We start from the raw sequence: 21,660 nt of genomic DNA on the forward strand, positions 1-21,660 counted from the left end.
GAAACAAAAATGAATAATATATTAAATAAAATTCAATATGAATAAAATAGCAAACGCAATCTGCTGCCTACTTCAGATCGTTTTGATCTCTCTAACATATATCCTTGTATAAGAGAACAAGAACAAAAGAAATGGCTCCAATATATACGTCCATGTAATATTGGTAAGCGGGACAACTCTCAGTCATTTAGGCAGGAAAGCCCTACGCATGAGAATATAATAAATGAAGCAGTGATAAGATCAACATGAATCACTAATATGGCACTGGCTTTCTTCCATAATGCCAGATCTTTCCTTTGCTGTTTTTACCAGGCTAACTCACCCAAATCATTTTAATAAGGCAGGACAGTTAACAAATGTTTTGCCCCCATAAACTCTTTATAATACAACATGCTGGGATTTCATTTACTTACATTGATTTAAAGTGAAAACCATGAGGTAGTAACAAATGGACACAAATACCTGCCAATACCATAGTCATCCCATAATAACTTGGAAAGGGATCCATTGTTTTGTGGGTTTTTTTATATAGTGTACCCCCACCATTTCTACCAGTGAAGTGTCATGTTCTAAACTAGTATAGTGATGATTGGCTAAATTTATATCACAAGGCACCCTGAGTTTGATCTATTGGAGAATAAAGCCTGGGGTAATGTCTGGTTGGACAAACCAAGCAGTCACACATCACTCTTTTAAGGGGCAGTAAGTCTGCGTGTGCTCGATACCAGGCACACATGCAATTAAAGTTTCCCTGTGGTTCCTTTTAAACATATACTTACTCATTTTTTTCCCAGCAGTTAACACTTCTTTCAAGCTCTAAATATACCAATCTAGTAAATAATAAAAGGTGAGGCAATACTCATTATTTTGAAAGAAAGGCCCTTTTTGGACAATGCGGGAAGCATTCCATCCACATGATAAGGTGCATTGTAAAATACCTATTTTTAAGCACTTCAAACTTCTCTCAAACTCTGAATAGATGTACCCAGCCCAGTAAAGCATAACACGAAGGTGAGGTAGTGATTGTTATTTTTCAAAAGCAACCATAATTGCTCTTCTGTTTTGTTTCCAAACATGGAGTTGCCCTTACACAGGAAGCTTACCTTCCACATGACGAGAGTGAGGATGGCCAGGACCAGTAGTCCCAGGAGAATGGCTAGGATGATGACCCACAGGGGTATGGCAAAGGAGACGTCCGGAGTGGCCCACACCACAAAGGTGCCTATCTGAAAGGCATGAACAGTCAGACTGCCATTCCAGTCCTACACGCTGCTGCAGCATGTAACGTTCAGTTACTATCAGCAATGCCCGTGCACATACAAACCAATTTTTCCCCCTCTTCAGCAGTGTGTTCAATGCTGCATTGAGTGCACAATGTCTGGAACAAGCTCATTTTCAGTATAGCAGTTTCCCTGAACTCTGCTGTCTGAATGTATAGGGTGCTGAGAACCAGTTACAATGTGCGTGAGCACTGAAGCATCTTCTAATATGCTTGCTCTACACTCTCTTGACTAGATCTCACTTGCTAAAGAGGTTCTAATTGTCAGTGTGACATCCCAGTAAAAGAAATGTTATAAAAACATCAGTAAATAAATAATCACGTGCATCCGGTCAGATATCTGACCCTGGGAAGGACCTAGCAAAGCAGTGCTCCCGGCAAGGGAAGGGGAGACAGGGCAGAGGAGTATTAAAGTATTAAAGCCATTTCCTATTGGACACATTTGCTCATGGTCATGTAATAAAAGAGAAAATTTCCACCAAGAATACCAAGGGGAAGTGGTTTGAGCCAGCTTTGATTTATTTTATTCGAGCCACATCCTCTGCACACACACACACTCGTACATACATACATGCTATGTGCTATGTACTTACTGATTTAGAGTCCCGCGGAAGTGTAACTGGCTTGACCAGATAAGGCATGTCAATCACTTTGAAGGACACGGTGGAATTCAGCACGTAGGGGTCATTCCGCCTCTGCAAGAGAAGCTATGTTTAGCGCTGCAGAAATGCACGTGGAAACATGTGGAAGATGAATGTTTTAATGACATATAATGACTCCACGGCACCTAGATGGTGAGGGGGCCAAGGACATAGAAAAGCAAAAGCTAAAAATGCTTCAATGTCATCTTTTAGGGATACGTTTATAAAAAATGTAGTTTTCACATTACATTTTTTCTTCTTTTGTGACTCATGTGACTATTGTATCAATGAGTAGATGCAACCAAGCTGGATTGGAAAGGGTTGCATTCTGTGTAAAAGAAACAACACACTCATAACATATGTAAAGCTTATATCAAACGCCATACAATACTGTAACTAAGGTGACAGATAATTATAGCCACTTCTCTTAAATTTCGGCAAGGGGTATCTTATGACATTCTAAAATGCTTGGAGTATTAAATAGCAAGGTTTGATACCACACGTTGAGAATTTAGAGTTATTGTATAATGAAAGCACCAGCAAACATGTTGTTTACTTAAAACATCAAACAAAATGCTATCCTGTAACCAACTATTCATGGGCTATTACAGCACTGAAAGCAGACAGATAATTTATGGAAACATTATAATGACTTTTTATTATTTATATTTTTATGGAAATGGAAACTTAAATAAAGGGTTGATTTCCTCTATTGGAGTAAATTTAATAAAACTCTGACTTTTTTTACCTTGCCATTGAAGGATGAAGGAACAGTTCATGATCAATCAAAGCATGAGCCCTGGTTAATTATTAGGTTGTGGGTCAATCTGACCCATTTCGGTCTTTAATGTACCTGACATGCAGTGGGCTCCCGGATTATTGGCACCCTTAATAAATGAAGAAATAAAAAATGCATATAATAAATGACTCCGATAATAATCTATATGTTATGTTCAAACATATGGGAAAACTATATACTTTTATTTCAATACATTTACTGTCATGCTTCAATGTTTTTTTATTAAGTAATTTAATAAAGTTGGTTGAACTATTTCTTTGAAAGAAAATATTTTCAATAAACTTATGACATATAATGCTTGAAATAAAAAAAAAATTGTTCTTTGTGAATGGCTAGATGAGCAAATTCTACATTTTCACTGTTTTAGGATTATTCCATTGTGTTAAATAGATTTGACCAATGACATAATTAATAAATATTGTTTTTCAACATAATGCAAGGGTTAAGATGATTTACAGAACAGAAAATACAGAAATCCTGACATGAACATGTCAGAGAGAGATTTCTCTGCAGTGGATGAAATACTGTTGGTCTGAGCATGTGGGAGATTGAGAATGAGGTTTTTCTAGTGTTCTTTCAGGAAGTGACAGACAGCAATCTGGATATATGGCTGCCGAAAAGGCCCAATCCTCTGAGGCTAAGTCAGGAATTTTAATCAGCTCCCCCAAACAGAGTGCTGTTCTTCATCAGCGCGGCCGTAAAAATTAATACACAGCAGGGCCAAAAAAGCTTCACAATTCAAGGGGCACCATATGCCTGTGTGCCTGTGTGTGTGCGCACGTGCGTGTGTGCGCACACGTTTGTCTGCTGTGTACGTGCATATGTGCATGTTAGAGAGAGAAATTGCATTAAACTATAGTACATGTAGCTTAACCCCTTCAAAAGTAATAAATTACTAGAATAAAAATCAATGTAAAAGGCTCAGTCTTAAAGTATTTTAAAAAATGTCTGAAGCATTGTCATGCCAAGAGCTAATGTGCAGTGAGTGAGATATGGGTCCATTCTATGATGCAGGTTATACAGATCTTTAACTGGAATTCCTGTTAGTTCATGGGCCAACACTGTGGCAGAGAAATGCAAAGAAATGAAAAACAACAGGTGAGAAGTCATCTGGCTGGTCCTGGTGAGCTTGCCAGTACATTCTGGCACGTTCCAGTCGTCATGGCAACAGGACATCAACCTCTGCAGGTGTGCAGTGTGCTCTTCCACTGTGAGTGGTGGAGACCTGTCAGTCAAGCTATCTTACGCTGGCAAAGGCATGAATAAGATCCCTTTGAGCATTGGTTCCTGGTCGGTGATTTCCGAATGAGTTGATTGATGAGTTTGCCCATTGGGCCAAATAGAGGTCCCCAGGCCAGAGGTGAAGTAGGCTATAGTGACCCTTAGGCTTTTTGGGCCTTCAGCCCTCCATGCTGGCCCTGGATGTGACTCACCTTGCCTCTGCTCTAACACACTTGACCCCTTTCAGCCCCCTGCTTAACTCCTCCCCCCACCCCCCACATCTTCATTAGGAGTTTCACTTAACCCAATCACCACGCCTGTCTCACGTCAGCGGCAGACAGCTGAAAAGGTACACCATTGTTACGAACCATCTGAACCCCACAACACTCTCTCGCAGGCCTGCTAAACTAAATACCGCCTCTCACTCTCGTCCTCCTGAGTGATATATGGTGCTGTCAAAGTCCAGAGCGTCCATTAGGTGCTGGCTGTTGTGGTGACGGATTACCGTCTGCTGACGGTGTTGATGAGCCGGCATGACAGAGGCCAGACCGCTACGTAGCAGCCTAGCATTAACCGCGGCTCCTGGCCAGACACCTCTCTCTTTGTTTTCTCGCACTGCGTTTCAATTTACGCCCCAGGAGACAGTGGTTTCTCAAGCAGACAGAGGGAAACGGGGGGGAAATCTGCCATTGCAATCACAACGTACTTGACAGACGTGTTCTCTTCTTATCCTATTACAGCTTGGGGGACACACCTTTCCCCAAACACCTAAAAACTGCTTGGTAAGGCTTAGCAAGGAAGAAAAGCAAAACCAATTCATGTTCTGTTAAGAGCTCAAGCAAAAAATGACTTGAACCATTTGTGATTGTTTGTACGTAGCTGGAGAAGATGGAAGCAATCTAAGCAATGCATCGCGGGGTGGGAGGGGTTAGTCTCACCTGTAGGAAGGTGTGGGCCCACAGCCGTGATCGGATTTTGACCACGGCGCTCTTGTCTCGGTCCAGCAGGCCCACGTGACAGACTATCACCAGGCAGTGGATGTTACTGCAGTTCTGAGACAGGAGAGAGACAGGATGTAAACATCACGTTGCTCACATCACCAACCCAGGGCTACAGACATAGCAAGCCCCTGACCCGGGGCTTCCTTAATCATCCTGGGAATATTTACAATGCGAATTGGCTCCCATCACGGGTCCTGTCTGTGCAAAGTTTTACGCAATATACAAGCGTAATGGGTATCGGTCTCCATATACAGAAAACATATTTTTCTTCCATCTTTTTGGTGCATTGTATAATGCTTTAATAATTCTGCTAATGACTCATTTCTCCTTTGGGATTAATTGTCTGTCCGTCTGTCTGTCTATCTATCATGAACCTCAGTTCTGTGTACCTGCCACTGGCAAATGTCTAGAATATTCAGTTCAGGACAGGAACCATGAGCAAAACCACTTTACTGAAAAATGATACAGGTTCATCATCATCTGTGAGACAATATTATACTGTTCTCCTTTGAATACCAAACAGTGAAATCCGTCAAAATGATACAGCTGCAAAGGAAAGCACATTAGTATGGCTGATATATTATACTGTTTGCAAAGTCCAAATTGGCGGTTAAATTATATGCTGATAGCCTTCACCTGCTGGTAGTTACACCCTCGTTGTTATTCCTAATATTATACCTACACCCATGACCCTCTTTATTTTGTTAACTGTGGGAATAAATTGTACAGGGAGAATGGCAAGTGAATACCATGATTTAACGACAATGCAATTTACTGACCATCCAGAGTTTCCTCTTGGTAATGTGCCTGTGTGTGTGCGTGTGTATGTGTGTGTGTGTGTGTGTCTGTGTGTGTGTGTGTGTGTGTGTGCCTGTGTGCATGCCTGTCTCGGTACATACGTGTGTGGTTCTGCTTGTTCCTGTGTGTAGCCATGTGTGAGTGTGTGAGGGTGAGACCGTGGAAGTGACCTGACCTGGGTCACGTGACACAGAGGTGTGACCGACGGAGCCTGCTCCTTATCAGCGCCAGCTGGCCGCTTCGCAGTGAATAATTCAATACGACTTCCTGTTTAATTCCGCAAAGGGTGTGACCGGGGGAATAAAGCAACTCCACTCTGTGGAATCAGCTGCAACTCTGCGGGGATTCACCTTCCCAGAGGGATTTCATTGTCTGTGTGGCTTTGGGGGCGGGGGAAGGGGTCACTGCAGAGAAGGGTCACCCGTTTTGAAGTCCGCATCCCACAGTCAGACAGTCTGCACTCTGCACAGTGTCTGAGTGTGCAGCGCTCTATGGTTGGCTCCTCTAGACATCTGAAACAAGGCCCTTCCTCAGTCAGTTGTGTGTGGTTGCCTCACTCCTTTTGAGAAGGCCTGTTTGTGATTTGTCAGGAGAGGATGTGGACAGCCTGGTGTAGATTTTCCCCTTTAGGAGAAGTCAGACATTTTAATCATATACTAGGGGTCTGAAGAAAGCTTGGCCACACATACACATGTATGTACACAGACACAGACAAATGCACACACAGGGACATATGCACACACATACGTACATACATATGCATATGTACATGCACACGCATGATCGCATACACCCACACACACACATTGTGGCTCATACTTTTGTTCTGTAGTTTATGTTTTTCCGCTCAGAAATTTGCCTCTTTGAGCTAGCTTGGCGTCATGGAGAGTTTGCGGTGACTGGGACAACTGAGTTGTACATAACCTATGAATCCTACATAAGTGACTTCAGAAGACAGAGCACAGTCGGCACCCTGTGACATAGATCAAGAAGCGTAAGAAACACAGATCGAGACGCGGTCCTGGAGAGCCACAGCGTCTGCAGGCTTCTGCTCCAGACAAGCACTTGTGTGAAAGACTGAACTTAGCACTGTCACCATTGAGATAATTTACTGTCCCTCTCTGACTTAGTGGTTTATAAGTCTCCTGGATCTCAGCCATTGTGGACCACGGCTGGGTATTCCTAAAATTAATAAGATTACTGAGCGACAGCTGTTACTTCATTGTGGAGTTCACAGCTCTCATGACCGTACAGTGACACTATGTTAAGTAGGGATGGGGGCAGAGTCGTGGGAATGGGAGGGAGGGGTGTCTGTACCAGGGTCTTGCCCTTGTAGGCCTCTGCGGTGGTGACGGCACGCCGACGGCGGACATGGGCGGAGCTTGTGTTGCGCAGGAAACCCAGGAGCTCCGGTGTGTCCTGCAGGCCGGATATCTGTGGGGGGAAGGGAGACGGAAGCTGAAGGACACTGTGCTTCCCAGAATTTACGCGCAGACTCACACAGACATAGAAAAGCACCTGTGTGAATACATAGCAACACACACTGTCCACATCAGGAGAGATGTCTAAACGTCCATCCAGCTGGGCAATCTAATGCTCACCCCCACACCTATTAAAATACATTGGCCATTGGCTACTTTATTAGGTACACCTGCTCATTAATGCAAATAGCCTGCTCCTCCAAACAGCAAATCATGTGGCTGCAACTCAATATATAAAGAAGGCAGACATGGTGTGGAGGTTTAGTTGTTGTTTGACCAAACATTAGAATTGACAAGACTCATGATCTAAGCAACTCTGACTGTGATATGATTGTTGGTGCCAGACGTAGTGGTTGCAGCATCTTAGAAATAGCTGCTCTTGCCCTTCTGGGATTTTCACTACAGTCTATAGAGTTTACAGAGAATGGTGCAGTAAACAAAAATCATCCAGCGAGTGGAAGTTCTGTGTCTGAAAACACCTTGTTAATGACAGATGTAAGAGGAGAATGGGCAGACTCATTCAAACTAACAGAAAGGCAAAAATGCTCAGATAACAGCTGTGGTATGTGCAGAGGGGCATCTCTGAATGCACATGTCGAACCTTGAAGATGATGGGCTACTGCAGCTGAAGACCATGCCGGGTTCCACTCAGTTAAGAACAGAAAGATGATCCTACAGTGGCAATGTGATCACCAAAACTGTGTGACTGAAGATTGGAATATTTGAAAAACATCTGGTCTGACAAATCTCAGTTTCTGCTGTGACATGCAGATGGTAGGGCCAGAATTTGGCATAAACAGCATAAATCCATGGATCCATCTTGCCTTGTGTCAACAGCGCAGGCTGGTGGTGATGGTGTAATGGTGTGGGGAATGTTTTCTTGGCATGCACTGTTCATGCCTTTATGGCCACTGTCCACCCTTTGTCAAATGGATACTTCCAGCAGATTAATGCGCTGTGTCAATAAAGCATGCACCATCTCAAGCTGGTTCCACAAACACAACAGGGACTTTATTTCAGTGACCTGTACAGTCCCCAGATTCCAATCCAATAGAGCACCTTTGGCATGAGGGGGAATAGGTTTGCAGAATGAATGTGTCGCAGAAAAATATGCAGGAAATATGAGATGCTATTAAGTCAGCATGGACCCAAATCCTTAAGGAATGTCTCCAGCACCTTGTTGAATCCAATCCTTTTGCATCCAGGCTGTTCTGGATGCAAAAGGGGTTCCTACCTGGTACTAGATACGTGTATCTGTAATAAAGTGGATACTGATTATATATATTTATAGACTCCATTTTGCACATTGAAGCTTATAGTTTGCTGTAGCCATGGCAGCCTGCTCCTTTCAGTCTTCTGTGCTTATAATCTCACATTTTTTAATTCTTGACTCAACAGAAACTGCAATTGCAGTTGTCAACAACAGGTTCCCATAGAAGACCAGTAATTAGGCCAGCTACAGTCGCATTAAACGTTACACAAAGAAAGATAATGGAAAAAAAAGTAGGAACTAAGGGAGACAACCTGGCTCTGAATCACTGGAATGAGGTACAGGCGTTCTGGAGAAGGGTAACTGACCTGAAACACATTAATTAGACCTTATTAACTGGTTTTGTAAGGTGTCTTTGATATTAAAGTTATATAAAATTCGTTTTGCCTGTTCAAATGTTGGGGAAATCTAATGATATACCTTTTTTAGCCTGGCACCCCACTTGAAGATTTTTGTGCAGTGCAACTGACCTACTTTGATTCAAGGATATTGATTCTCTTTGGTTTAGCAAAGCAGTTTGGCCAATAAATGGACTGACCTTGTGATCGCTCCCTACCAATGGCTCCCATCACTTTATCTTTTATCTTTACAGGAGCTCGCCCCCTGCTGTGACCTGCTGGTATGACAGCAAATGAGATTACAGTTGGGAGTTTATTGATTCCAGACTGCTAGCCTGCATAATTGAGCAAAGGCCTGAGAAAAAGCCCTGCTCCTTCTTGCTGCCTGGGGGTTCCGAGCCTTATGACCGGTCGGTTTAGGGAGGGTAAATGCGATCCTGACCCTGAGGTTGGACCATAACTGCTATGAGGTCAGCAGTGGTGGTGTGACAGTGGCTCAGCCCACGCAATTGATAACAGAGTCAGGAGAAAAGGTCATGCTTTAACCTTTGCAGTGATACAGTCTGCAGGGCACCAGCAGTAAACGCACAGGCCTGCCACAAGATCAAAGCTGCTTCTGCTGGGTAATCCCTACCCATATTTCATTTATTTATTAAAGCGACATTCTAGCATTCCGCCACAACACACGGTATATGAATCCTGGGGTCAGAATCGCTTACAATGACTTTGAACTGAATCTAAATCCCTCTGTTTTGGTTTATACAACCCCTGTGCAGGAAACTGCAGTAATGATGACTATTCAAATACAAACAAAGAACAACATCCGTCACTGTAATAACAGGTATGAAGGCCGACTGCATCAATAGCGACGAAAAGTTTCATTTTACATGGGTAAGCAGCAATGGGAGACCTCTCCTTTTCTTCTTCTCTGTTCTTCTCTTTGTGTCTTTCTAAGACATGGCTCTTTCATCTCTGAACAGTATTTTTCCAGAAGTAACAAAGAGTCTTCTCGCTCTCCCTTCTCCATCACCCCCCTCAACCTGCATGGTCACAGTTCAGAAACCCCATCTGTACCCTGCTGGACAGGGGCATGAGAACAGGTAAACCCTGAAACCCTGACACAGAGAGAGGAAAGTCTACACCGACCATTATATTCTCAGCTGTGTTTACCCAGAGTTCATAGTTACAGAGGGAGAATAGCCTACAACTGGCACAATCAGCCATTTGCCCAGAGTTCCTGGAATATAGGGAAGTTATCAAATGACACACACTCTGCTGCTCTACCCAGGGTTCCCTAGTACTGCGGGAAGTCTACAACCAACACGGTTGGTTGTAGTTGGTTGTCTCGACTGCATTTAAGAAGAGCTTGGTTACAGAGACCCCTTATACCACATTGACACCCACATTTACTATTCACATTAGAGACAGGAAAGATTGCTTTCTGCTCATAGCTGCTCATTAGTGCACAAGACATGTGACCTGAGAAAGAATACACACACAATTTTAAAAAATTCAGGAATGAACTGTGGCCAGCTGAGACAAGGCTACATAAATTTGGTCTCCAAAAACAAAAGACATGGCTGTGAGATTTTGCTACCTTGTATTGATAGGTGCTGAAAAGAGATGAAAACTATCTATAAATGAAAACACCCGAACCAGAAATCATTTTAACATCACTGGTCTGATTCAAAACTCTTGGCAAATCCAGTGACTGAAAGTTTTGGATGGTGTTGGGGGAAGTTAGCGGTGTTTATGGCCGCACCGGGTTGGGCCTCACACTTAATCCTGAACTTGAGATTCCACCAGGCCTCTAAAATTTCATTTGACACCAATTATTTTGCTAATGCAGAAACAAAATATGGCCAGTCCGTTTTGGCAGAAGTGCACAGAAACAGAGGAGGTAGAAGAGGGTGAGTTAGAGGGATGATTGGTTGCCTTACAATATCAGAAATGGCCACCATGCTTTCCAAAGCAAAAAGAGACCTGCAATCAACAAGCAAATTTTTTTAAACCTTTGCGTCTTCTGGTGTGATCTAAAATGTTGGGAATTAAAGTCAAAACAACACAAAGCAATGACAGACTCTCTCTTTCAAACTTTTAAATCTATTTCTCCTGTGTATACAGATTCAAGACTAGGGAAGGAACTGATGAATTTGGCTGCAGCTCCAGGTTTATGCAGACCTGCTATTCTGGGAATGACTGAGACAGCGTGTAGTCCTTGTGCATGGTCCTGACTGCGAACACTGATGGGGACTCGGGATGGGGTCCAGTCCTCAACCCCCTGCCCCGCAGCTAGCAGTGATGGATGGGCAAAGGGGCCTACCTACCTCCAGGTCTAGGGGGTTGAGTGTGGAGTTGGCCTTGCACGTCACTGGGCCATCAGTCTCAATCTCCAGAGCGTACAGGAGGTGCTCATCTTTATAGCGGCTGGGCCAGCCCACCTCCAGAATCGTGCTTCTGATTGCGCTCGGACCCTTATTGTGAAGCTGAGGAAAAAGAGGGCGATGGAAAAACAAATAGTCCATGGGCCTCACTCACAAACCTTTTCTTAAATTATTCTTATTTTTGTTCTTAAAAATGTTCCTATGAAAACCCAATATGGGATTCATGACGCATGTGCAGACCTTTGTTTTCGTGCGTATCCCAGGTGTATGAGATGATGAATGCTGACTGTATGTAAATTTTATGCACAATCCTGTTCATGTGATTAACATGAGGAAACAGCCATGCACAAATACAGATAAGAAAAAATGACGAATAATGAAATGTTCTTGGAAAAGTTCTTATACGCATTTTACAATCAAATGTGATCGTACACATGCTTCGTGAATGAGGCCCAATGAGTGGTCAGTGAGGAGCCATTCAGAGAAAGAGAGAGAACGAAAAAGCGAAAGTGTCAATGAGGAGCCACTGAGAGAGGGAGAGAGTGTCAGCGAGGACTCGGTAATGGAGAAAAACTCTTCTCTGCCAATAATTCATGTAACAGTGTTTACTCTGCAGTAATCCTTACCTTTATTAAGTGACTTCATTAGGAGCAATCTCAGCCAACTACAATGAGTGAGAGAACCTCAGGACTTGAATCCAATCCAGCCGTAATAGATTCATTGCTCTAACAACTGCGCAACAGTTGGCTGCTCCCTTGATCTGTTATTAAATGCTATGCATTTGATCTGCTTAGCAAAGACCCTTATCCACACCAATTTACAAGCTCTTGCTGGACATTTTAAGCATTTATGGAAATTTATATTTACTGCCGAAATTCACGCCAATTTAATACCCTGCTCAAAGGTTTGCATAATAGATTGTGCCAGAACATGCAATCTTCTGGAGCCAAGTAATTCCCTAGCCCATGTCTGACTTGTCTGAGAAGTCTAATGCACAGCATTGCTTATAAAAATACAAAGTGTGGTAGGCTATTATTTCTAGTCACAACAAAACTACTGTCCGTACATAGCATATATGTGTGTACATGAGCAATGATCTTTCTGAGTTCCTGACCTTGCTGTTGAGAATCTTGGGGGAAAAACTGGCTGCCGCTAATGTGAAACAGCTGTAAAAAAAAAAGCTGCTAAAATTATAGCGAAGTGAAACAATTATTAGCCACGGGATGCACTCAATTAATCACAGCGCTTCTCTCCACAGATTCGGTTCCAGCGCATATCAAAATGAAATCTCAAACAGCAACTTGGAGAGGAACTTATTATTTACGAGCAGGGAAATAAAAAAACAGCTTTCGCGTGCGATAGCTGTCCTTTAAAGGGGAAGGAGGCGGTGAACGGGAAGGCTTTGACGGCTCGGTCTGGTCCCCAGGGGCAAGGCCGCAGTTCGGGGTAAGTTAATCCAGACGAGAGACGCTACTTGAAAGGCGGGAGGGTGACTCTAATGGGGGAACACTGGCACCATTAGGGCCATTACCGCGTCCGGAGAGGAGCGCTGGCGTATCTCCTCTGACAGGTACGGGCCCCTGCTCTCTCTCACCCCGCCGCAGGTAGGCCTCTCCGGCTCTTGATGTTACCCCGGGATCTAATTTAAAGCGCCCTTCGTGCGCCTCCACCTTTTATTGTCCGTAATTACTGCCAGCGCGCTTGCCTTTGATCAGACGGCGTCCGGCGTGTTTACTGGGGCTTCTGATTTTACTGAGAGAGGAGGGGCGACTGCTGTTTTATTTTATTGTTGTTTTTTTGTACCTTGGCACTGTTGTTTTTTCCCCCCGGACCAATGAATTATTCCCACATGCTAATTATTTTATTCACCACCCCGTGGCCACAGTCACCAGAGGCTACAAGCTACGCAGCATCCCCTGTTTGGCTTCTCCCACTGTTTCTCTTTCCGATGGGTTCGCTTTGGGGGACCCGCTCAGGTATGTGAGGTGACATGCCCAGCTTTGGTGCTGGTCGAAGCGGATAGTCGTTACACACTGCTGAGGTGCGCTAGGCTCACTAGGCTCCGCCCATTCCCTTGCAGGCTATGCCGCCCCATCGCGGCTCTGGAGTTCATTACGCCTCAGCGGTGAGGCTGTGTGCTTCATTAACGGGTTTTACAAGCAGAGGAACCGTATCGTCATTTGTCCAACCGCTCTGGACCTCCCCCTCCTTTGAAGAGTAATGTGAGGTGGGGGATAAGGGCCCATGGGCTAAAGTGGGAGCCTCATTTGGTGACTGGCTTCTTTTATAAGCGCTGACCAATGCCGGCAGGGGGGCCAGCAAAATCTTTTAAAGAAAGAAGCATGCTATCGCACCCAATTATGCGAGGCTGTAAGTACCGTATGACATATGATGTTGTAGGGAGCGACACGTGTCATGCGGAGAGACCACAAGTGAGGTCACTGCCTGCTCTGGTGCATTGCATCCGCATTTCTGCAAGCTGGATTTTAGCTGGCTCCTATTTTAAAAGGCTAAAAACTTCCACATTTTACACACAAAGGCCAAAAGCACCTTTAATATGGGAGATTAAAACTATGGCTATTTAAGACCCTCAGTGCTCCTACACCTACAGCTAGGATAGTTGTTTTGTAGTTTTGCAGTAGTTTTGTAAATTACATTTTTTAAACCTAGATAAAGTAGTCCATTGGAGGGGACGGTGTATCAGGCCACAGTACAGTGCCTGTGACACAGACATAAATCCTGTAGTAGAACAGTGGTTAACAGTGGCCTTGAGAGCTGAGTAAGGTGCTGGTGGCCTGCAGAATAGTAGGAATGGTCAAGCTTGTAGAACAGAGCAGATGAGAGTCAGCAGGAAGTACAGTGCAGCCCTATCCATGCTGAGTAGAGGGAATATCATGCATACATAGGAGCAATGGATCAGCCCTGTAGGACAGTGCGAGGTCTGGGTACCTCATAGATTACTAGGAATGTGAGGGTGGAGTGTGAGCATGGACACTTTGCAGATTTATAGAAACAAATATGACAGCCCTGTGAATGCTGCATGTTGTTTAGGTTCCTCATACATCCACAGAAACATCACAGCAGCCCATATGAACGCATTGTGGGGGTGCTGTATCTCACAGATTTATAGGAAGAGGGCATCATCCCTGTGAAGGCATGCTGGGGTCGTTGTATCTGACAGATTTATAGGAAGAGGCCATCAGCCCCATGAAGGGATTTTGGGGCTCGTTGTATCTCACAGATTTATAGGACAAGTGTAAAGACCGTTTGAAGGGATCGTGGGGGCGTCGGTACCTCGTAGATGTGCCGGACCTGGGGGCCGATGTCCTCCTCCTTCACGGGCTTATCTTTGGGCTCCCAGCGGGGGAAGGGCAGGATGATCTGAGCCGGGTGTGACACCCTAGGAAAAGCCAGTCAGCGTGTAAGAACATCAGGCCACTTCAGCGCCAAGCACAACTCGCACACCCCCCCAAACCCCCCCTCCCGCTCCCCTACCACGCAGACTCCTCGACGCATTTGTCTCCGCGCCGTGCGGCCCCCGGGCCATGGGGTAACACAGAGCATCTGTGTCCGAGACTTTGAAGTGAAAGTGTTTGTTTCCCCGCGATCACATGGTCAGGTTTCAGCAGTCTCCAATGGGGAGGACACTAGCTGGGTCGTGTTGGCTCATGTGTTGACAATTAGCCGTGCTCTATTCTTAGAAGCTCGCGGCCCTCTTTGGCAGTGCTGCTCGCAACGCGCTGGTCTGGTCCCATTGTGTCCTGTGACTTTCCTCATGAAAACACGTTTTCTACAGGCATGGACACTTAACATCTGCAGCACTGTGACACACATTCTGTGTCAGGAATGTCCAGACTTCTAAAAAGAATTTGTTCTTCTATCACAATTAACTGCAAGTGAATTTGCTTCCTTCTCTTAATGAATCCCAAATCCTGAATGAATTGGCAGATTTACAAGGATTGTGTCGGTTTGCCACCTGTGACCCAGCCCAGGGTGTTCGGAGGCCTTCACATAATGAATCAATGAATGACCGATGAGCAGCAAGATTCATGGGGGCAACCAAAGACCTTGTACTCACCCACGTATGTCAACGTGCGCCTTTGCCAAGATATTCAGCACCAGGCTCACTGGGTTGCTCTTTGAGTTGTCTTTGTTGGAGCTATGAAAACAGACACAATAATTAATTACATGCATAACCAAGATATCTTCAGGCAATGCAAAAAATGTATTTGTTTTATTAGTTTTTTGGGCGTATTTGTTTTGGGTTGGAAAGGGGTGGTGTGCAAAACCATAATTTCTTCAAAAAGACATAACTTTTGAAAAATACATTTTTATGAAAGAATGACAAATCAGATGAACTTTGGTTCATTTGCTAATTGAATATACACAGTAAAAACAAAAAGAAAATACCATTTTATCAAAAGTTTATGCTGTATTGTGAATGTACTGTCATCCTGCAAATATTGCTGTAATTATTGGTCAGGAGGTTGGGCTTGCCAGCTCAAAAACTGGCTTCCTGAAATTGAAACAACTTTATGGCATCATGTTGGACTGTGAATTCAAAGAAATCCAGCATTTTAAGTTCCCTCCTGTTGCATTTGAAGAGATGGCACAAGTAGATACAGTTTGGTCTGACATTCACCTCAACAATTTGTCAGGGCTCATCTTAAAAGCTGTGTTTCCACAGCAGTAACATGCGAGCTAAACAACAGGCAGTGTAATCAATGTTCAAAAAACTGCATAGCAACACCACAGTGTACTTGCAACGCATTATAGGAGCTCAGCACCTCAGTATACAAGTTCAGCAGGTCAGAGAACCACGACAATGTGAGCGCCCTCAACTTTTCAGAAGAACTGGTCATCTTTGATTCTTTTTTTTTTACATAATTGCAAGACAAGGGAAAGTCCCTGCCGGTAAACAGGCACCACTGTGAAACAGACATTAAAGCTCCTGCCAGGCGTCTACACTTCAAAGTGGGCATTTCAGACCCCGCGCTCAGAGAGCTCGATGCATTCTAATGCACTGAGCAACACACTCAAACACAAAACATGTGGTACGGATGTCTGCTGGCTGGCCAACAAATTCCTTCTAACGAGGTGGCAAAGGGCAGACTGTGCGGCGCAGTCCGCAGGGCAGCCGGATGCCAACCCGTATACCAGTTCCACCCGTGTGCTGGGGGGGGGGGGGGTTTCCTCACCATGGCACTTTCTGTTCTGGGATCCTCTATCTGTAACGCTCTCTGCTTTCTGCTTTCCCCCTCTCTGAGGATGGACTATCTGCTTGGACTTACGTAAAATTCAGAAATCTGAATGTTTGCAATGAGAATATCCTTCAGACTTCAATTCAGTATGTAGCTGAACCACACTGCTGTTAGAAATGATAATAAACAATGTATATGTAGATAAAAATGGTTTAATTAAAGAATGTTACATTTGCCTTGGAGAAGCGCATTTTTAAAAAAAAGCTTCAGGGTGTTAGAGGAGGAGAGCACAGTGAAATCAAATATGAAGCTTTGAATCATTACCTTTGATTTGATTTGATTTATTTGCACTCATCATATAAAAATTACAAAATAGAACAGATACACTTACTTAAAACAATACAAGGAGGGCTACTGTAAAAAGTGAGATGTTAAAATGAGGAACAAATTGTGAAGTATTGAGTGCAAAGATTACCCATTAAGCCAGCAATAGCTGGCTCATTTTCGATGGGGTCCTAGACTGGACTATTGTCATAATTAAATATACAACAAATATACAAATCTGGATCTCTACATTAAAATAGGTCCACAATACAAAGACACGCACGCGTGCGCGCACACACACGCAGCATCAACAACAACAGTCAACAAGGGTCACTGGGCAAGGAGAAAGCGCTTTAAACGATATTTAAAACCTTGGATTCATTTAGACAACAAGGCATGACACACAAATGGAAGAACCCGGAATGATGCCTGAGGTGTGAGATAAAGAGCGTTCAGGCAGCAGGGCTCCCATGAGTCAAACGGCTCGGACGCCCAGCCCCGCTCTAACCTGAGGGACACGACAGACACAATATCGCCCTCCGCGCTTAATAACACCTCGGCCCCGACACCTGGATTCTATCTGCGCGATTCTCTTTCTTTTTCGGCGCAAAAATCAATATCGTCGGAACATGTGGCCAACATTAGCCACCTGGAAAATTTTACACTGAGACATTCCCCCCCTGATACGCTGCGAATGAGCTCACGGCTCACGGCGCGCGTCGAAGAGGAAGCGCCACTCGCGTTCGCTCTCGCGCCCAAAGCCCGCTGTTCAATCCGCCCTCGGAGCGCGGCGGGGGGGAGGGGTGCCGCGCGGACGCGCGAGGGAGACCGCGTTCCCTGCGAGCCGCGCCGCTGTCCTCCCTACGCGGGCCGAGAGCCTCTGGGAATGTTTCCGCTGGCCCATTAATCACATTAGCTGGACGCGGATCACAAACGCACAGCTAATACTACAAAGGATCAATGTCTTTGTTAAAACAACACATCTCCGCTCTCGTGCGTGACCCCGTGGTCTTGCAGGGGATTTGGACCCGGTGATTAAGCCCTGCAGGACGCTGGCCCTTCTTCCAGCGCTCAGTTCCTCTCTGTGTCTCCTGGCTGGCGGATGCCCTGAGGCCTTAGAGAAAACATCCCTTCCCAGAAACATCCTCCCGCCGCGTGTTTATGCTCGCACACTCCATGACCAGGCCCAATTATTTAAGAAAAGCTATTATCATGCAAATGATGAACTTTAAGAACCTTTGGGAAACTGTATCTGGAAGACTAACAAGCCTGATATAATAGCAACACGGCAACGTGCTAATTTCCTGTGTAATTTTGTATACTGTTTCAAATCCATAGTGATTGATACGCAAACTCGCGCTAAACTTAGCCTTCCCACGCCCACGCACGTGCATATGCCCTTATCTCTGTTTCAGCTCGTCAGAGGAACAGACTGCTTGCTTTATCAGGCACATGTCAGGAGGAAATATAACATATGGTGCTGCTTGGCTGTTTTTAAATTCTTTTACCCTAAATCACTGGCCTTCAGACTGAACCATAAACAGCACCACTGACGTTGATCATGTCAGGATATAGACACACAACATTGCTTTCCCGTTGTTTGTTTTTGTTTTTTTTGCTCCTGTGTAGTTTTTTAAAATCATTATCTAAGCACAGGGCAAAGTGCAAGGAGAAAATGCCACAGTTACAAACGCTGGGCCCATCTCCTGAGCCCAATATGTCTTACCGTGTCTTGGTTTCCTGTTTTAACATACTGTCTCCATTTCTACCATGAGAGCCAGGCACAAATCGCAGAAAAAAAAAATGAATCAAAATGGCGCTGGCCACAGACTGCCAGGAACTGTTATTCAGGCAGCAGCAAACTGCTGGAAACCTCCAATGCTGATGAATTTACCAGGGTACCAGGCCTGAAGCCCCGTCATCATTAAAAGCCAGTGTAGTACTGGCCAGCCTGAAAGTCTATACTTGTAAAAAATAGGCCGTATGCTGCGTTGTAGGAGATGGATGAGAAGAATGTTAAAGACGGGACAAACTATCCAGCAGGATGATAGGGGAGTGCTGAAATAGCCCTGGCTGGGTGCTCACGAGGACATTTAGACACTGTTTAGGGTGGGGGGAGGGGCTTGTCCTCTCACCTCTGGATTTGTAGGTCGAAGCCAATGTGGGGGCCCACCTCCTCCAAGCGCTGAACAGAGAAACGAAGGCCCACTGACAGCTGGGGAGTGGTGGAGAGAGAGAGAGACAGAGGGAGAGACAGAGGGAGAGAGAAAAATAATTAGTTTGTACATGTATGTACTTGTGGACAATGTTCTGGCATCACAATTTTGTTTGTTATGACAGTTAAGCTCCACTCGAATTTGAGAAAGGGGGAGGAGAGAGGGGGAACACATCAAAGAGCCAGCCAGTGACATCTGCAAGTGGTCAGAGCAGGAGAACAACATGCCACCACTCCCACCTTCAGCATCCAGCGCCCAACACTGTCGCACGGTTCCCTCCTCCCTCAGTTAACTCAACTGGACCATCACGTTGGCCCAACCCCTCCCGCCACCCCCTTAAACTTTTTTCACAAAACTGTAGTTCTGATGAGACTGAGGAACATAATTTGACTTCATTTAAGATGAAGGACCCCCCTTTAAATGTGGCCACTCGCAGAGACCCTCAAAGAAACCAAGCAAAGCTTTTTGTCTTGTGTGTCTGTGTAATTTTGGAACACCACAGACCAAAAAACAGGGATTTCAAGGTGCCTCTCTAACACAGACCATGTGGGGGTAGTTTGTTATTTTTCCGTTGATAACGAGATTCAGAGTTATCTAATGAGCAACAGGACAGATATTGAGCGGGAGCCTGCAAATTAGGAACCCGGGGGGAACCTTGCAACAGCTACAAAGTCACTTTATTACAAATTTGTTTGAGTAACAAGTGTTGTAAAACTTTTAAGAGAAAGACCATTATAAGGGTTTTGTATGTATAAGCTCACAAAGACTATTGTGGTTTTAGTCTTTGTGAGTTTATACATCACAAATTCTGAGAACTCAAATTCAGAATATTTGTGGAAAAACGTATAAAATTGCTTAAGGGTGCAGCAGGTATTTCATCCAAGAGTGCTTAAGAAATCACTTGCAAAACATTAACAAATTTTCACTTGAGCCCCCTCAATGAACTCCAAATTTCCAGTCAGCTTCTTCCCCACAGATGGCCAAAAAGGAAAGGGATTGTAATGGCTCAGAGAATACCTTGATGACCTTTTCTGGAACGATTAAAGTAACACACATGTCTGCTCTGCTGCCAGAGTCTTCGTTTGCATGCCTGTGACCGGTGATAACCACGTAGCTTTGCAGCTGCTGAATGAGGGAGCGAGGCACAGGCCAGGAGAGAGCTGCTGACCCCGTGGACTGACCTGGCCTGCCTGAGACACTAACAGGCAATGGCAGCAGGCCTGGTCTGCACTCTCTGACCCACTCTCTAAGCTACTCCCTCATCACTCCCTGGCCCACTCTCTTTTCCCTGTCCCACTCTCTAAAGCCGCGTTTCCACCAAAAGTACCCGGAACTACTTTTCAAGGAACTAAAAGGTTCCTTCAGCCCATGGTTGTCTGCGTTTCCACCGCGGTCTAATGTCCCGCGAAGATTAGGCAAATATGCCCACTGACGTATGAAAAAGCGACGTTGTCGTCGGTCCATCTGTCCTATGATTTCTTCTGCAACCCCATACTACCACCAAAGTAGCCTACATTATTTTCTAATAACCAGGACAGCCCGGAGGGGTTTATTCCACAGGCTACCAACAATGACTGTATATGGTTACTTTTGTATTTATTGATTTTTATCGATTTAATCACCTGGAATTTAAATATTCTTCTGCAGCCGTTTGGGCATATTTTACCGTTGTCAAGCAAAACTGTCGTTGGTAGTTGAACTTGGACCGTTGTTATGCAACAAATAGGATATAACAGGCCAATAGTCAGATTGTAACTGTTTTATATATCCTCTCAAACACATTCATTATGTTTTTATGCGAACATTCACTTTCATGTCTTGACATCCGAGGCGACAGAATGCATTCACATTTCCAATATAACTGGCAACAACAGCAGAAAACATGCACACGTTGTAAACAATTTGCAGTTTGATTACTTTCTCATCGTCAATTCCATATAGGCTAATCGCAAAATGACAAGAATAGAACGAAAACTCGGACTTGCATGAAAATTTAAATTAGCAGTGGTACAGCCACCGTTTGCTTTCCTTCGAAGTTACTGCTAGCCGAGCAGCGAAGTGTGCCCTCCAGATGCGAACCATGCACCATAAATTAGTCCATCACCAATGTGAATTACGCAGAACTACCGCATACCTCACATAACTGTATCAAAAGTTTTGAATCAATTACAACGGGCTAACAAAGAAAATCCGGAAGAAAATATTCAGCAACCGAATTAATCCGTTTGAATGTTTTGGTACATAATATGCTGTCCCAGCACGAATGCTTAGCATTTTATAAAACTAATACTAAAGCAAGAAAAGAACAGAAGAGCACACGTTATAATTCCAAGACGTTGGTAGGCTATAACCAAAACTGGGCTACTGCGCCGCATAACATACAAGTTTGATTTGAAGTTATTATGAAAATTAATTGGTTTGCGGCTGCATATTTTTAAACATGGCGGTTGAAAATAAATACAAAAAAATGCTGCGAGTACTCGACCAATCAGAAATGTTCAGCGCTGCAAGCTCCACCCAAAAGGTTCCTGTACTTTTGGAAAGTACTACCCCCCGAGCAGGGACTTTTTTGGGGGTAAAATAAAGCCCCCGGAACTAAATTTAGACCCTAGTTCCTGCGGTGGAAACGCACTGAGTTCCTCAAAAGGTTCCTAGTTCCGGGGTATAGTTCCTGCGGTGGAAACGCGGCTTAAGCTACTCCCTCATC

The 21,660-nt window shown here is 44.5% G+C and overlaps 1 protein-coding gene across 1 annotated transcript in view; it reads right to left on the reverse strand.

Moving 5' to 3' along the window:
• Positions 1 to 21,660, reverse strand: part of itga8 (integrin, alpha 8) — a 67,148-nt gene that overhangs the window by 1,836 nt on the left and 43,652 nt on the right. Inside the window, exons 22-29 of the mRNA XM_064339264.1 lie at positions 18,873 to 18,952; positions 15,291 to 15,371; positions 14,507 to 14,612; positions 11,156 to 11,314; positions 7,057 to 7,173; positions 4,879 to 4,992; positions 1,873 to 1,974; positions 1,104 to 1,226 (exon numbers count right to left, since the gene is read on the reverse strand). Coding sequence (XP_064195334.1) covers positions 1,104 to 1,226; positions 1,873 to 1,974; positions 4,879 to 4,992; positions 7,057 to 7,173; positions 11,156 to 11,314; positions 14,507 to 14,612; positions 15,291 to 15,371; positions 18,873 to 18,952 — 882 coding nt within the window. The remainder of the gene's footprint in view (positions 1 to 1,103; positions 1,227 to 1,872; positions 1,975 to 4,878; positions 4,993 to 7,056; positions 7,174 to 11,155; positions 11,315 to 14,506; positions 14,613 to 15,290; positions 15,372 to 18,872; positions 18,953 to 21,660) is intronic.

Source organism: Anguilla rostrata, chromosome 1 (assembly GCF_018555375.3).
Source record: "Anguilla rostrata isolate EN2019 chromosome 1, ASM1855537v3, whole genome shotgun sequence".
NCBI classification, from domain to species: domain Eukaryota; kingdom Metazoa; phylum Chordata; class Actinopteri; order Anguilliformes; family Anguillidae; genus Anguilla; species Anguilla rostrata.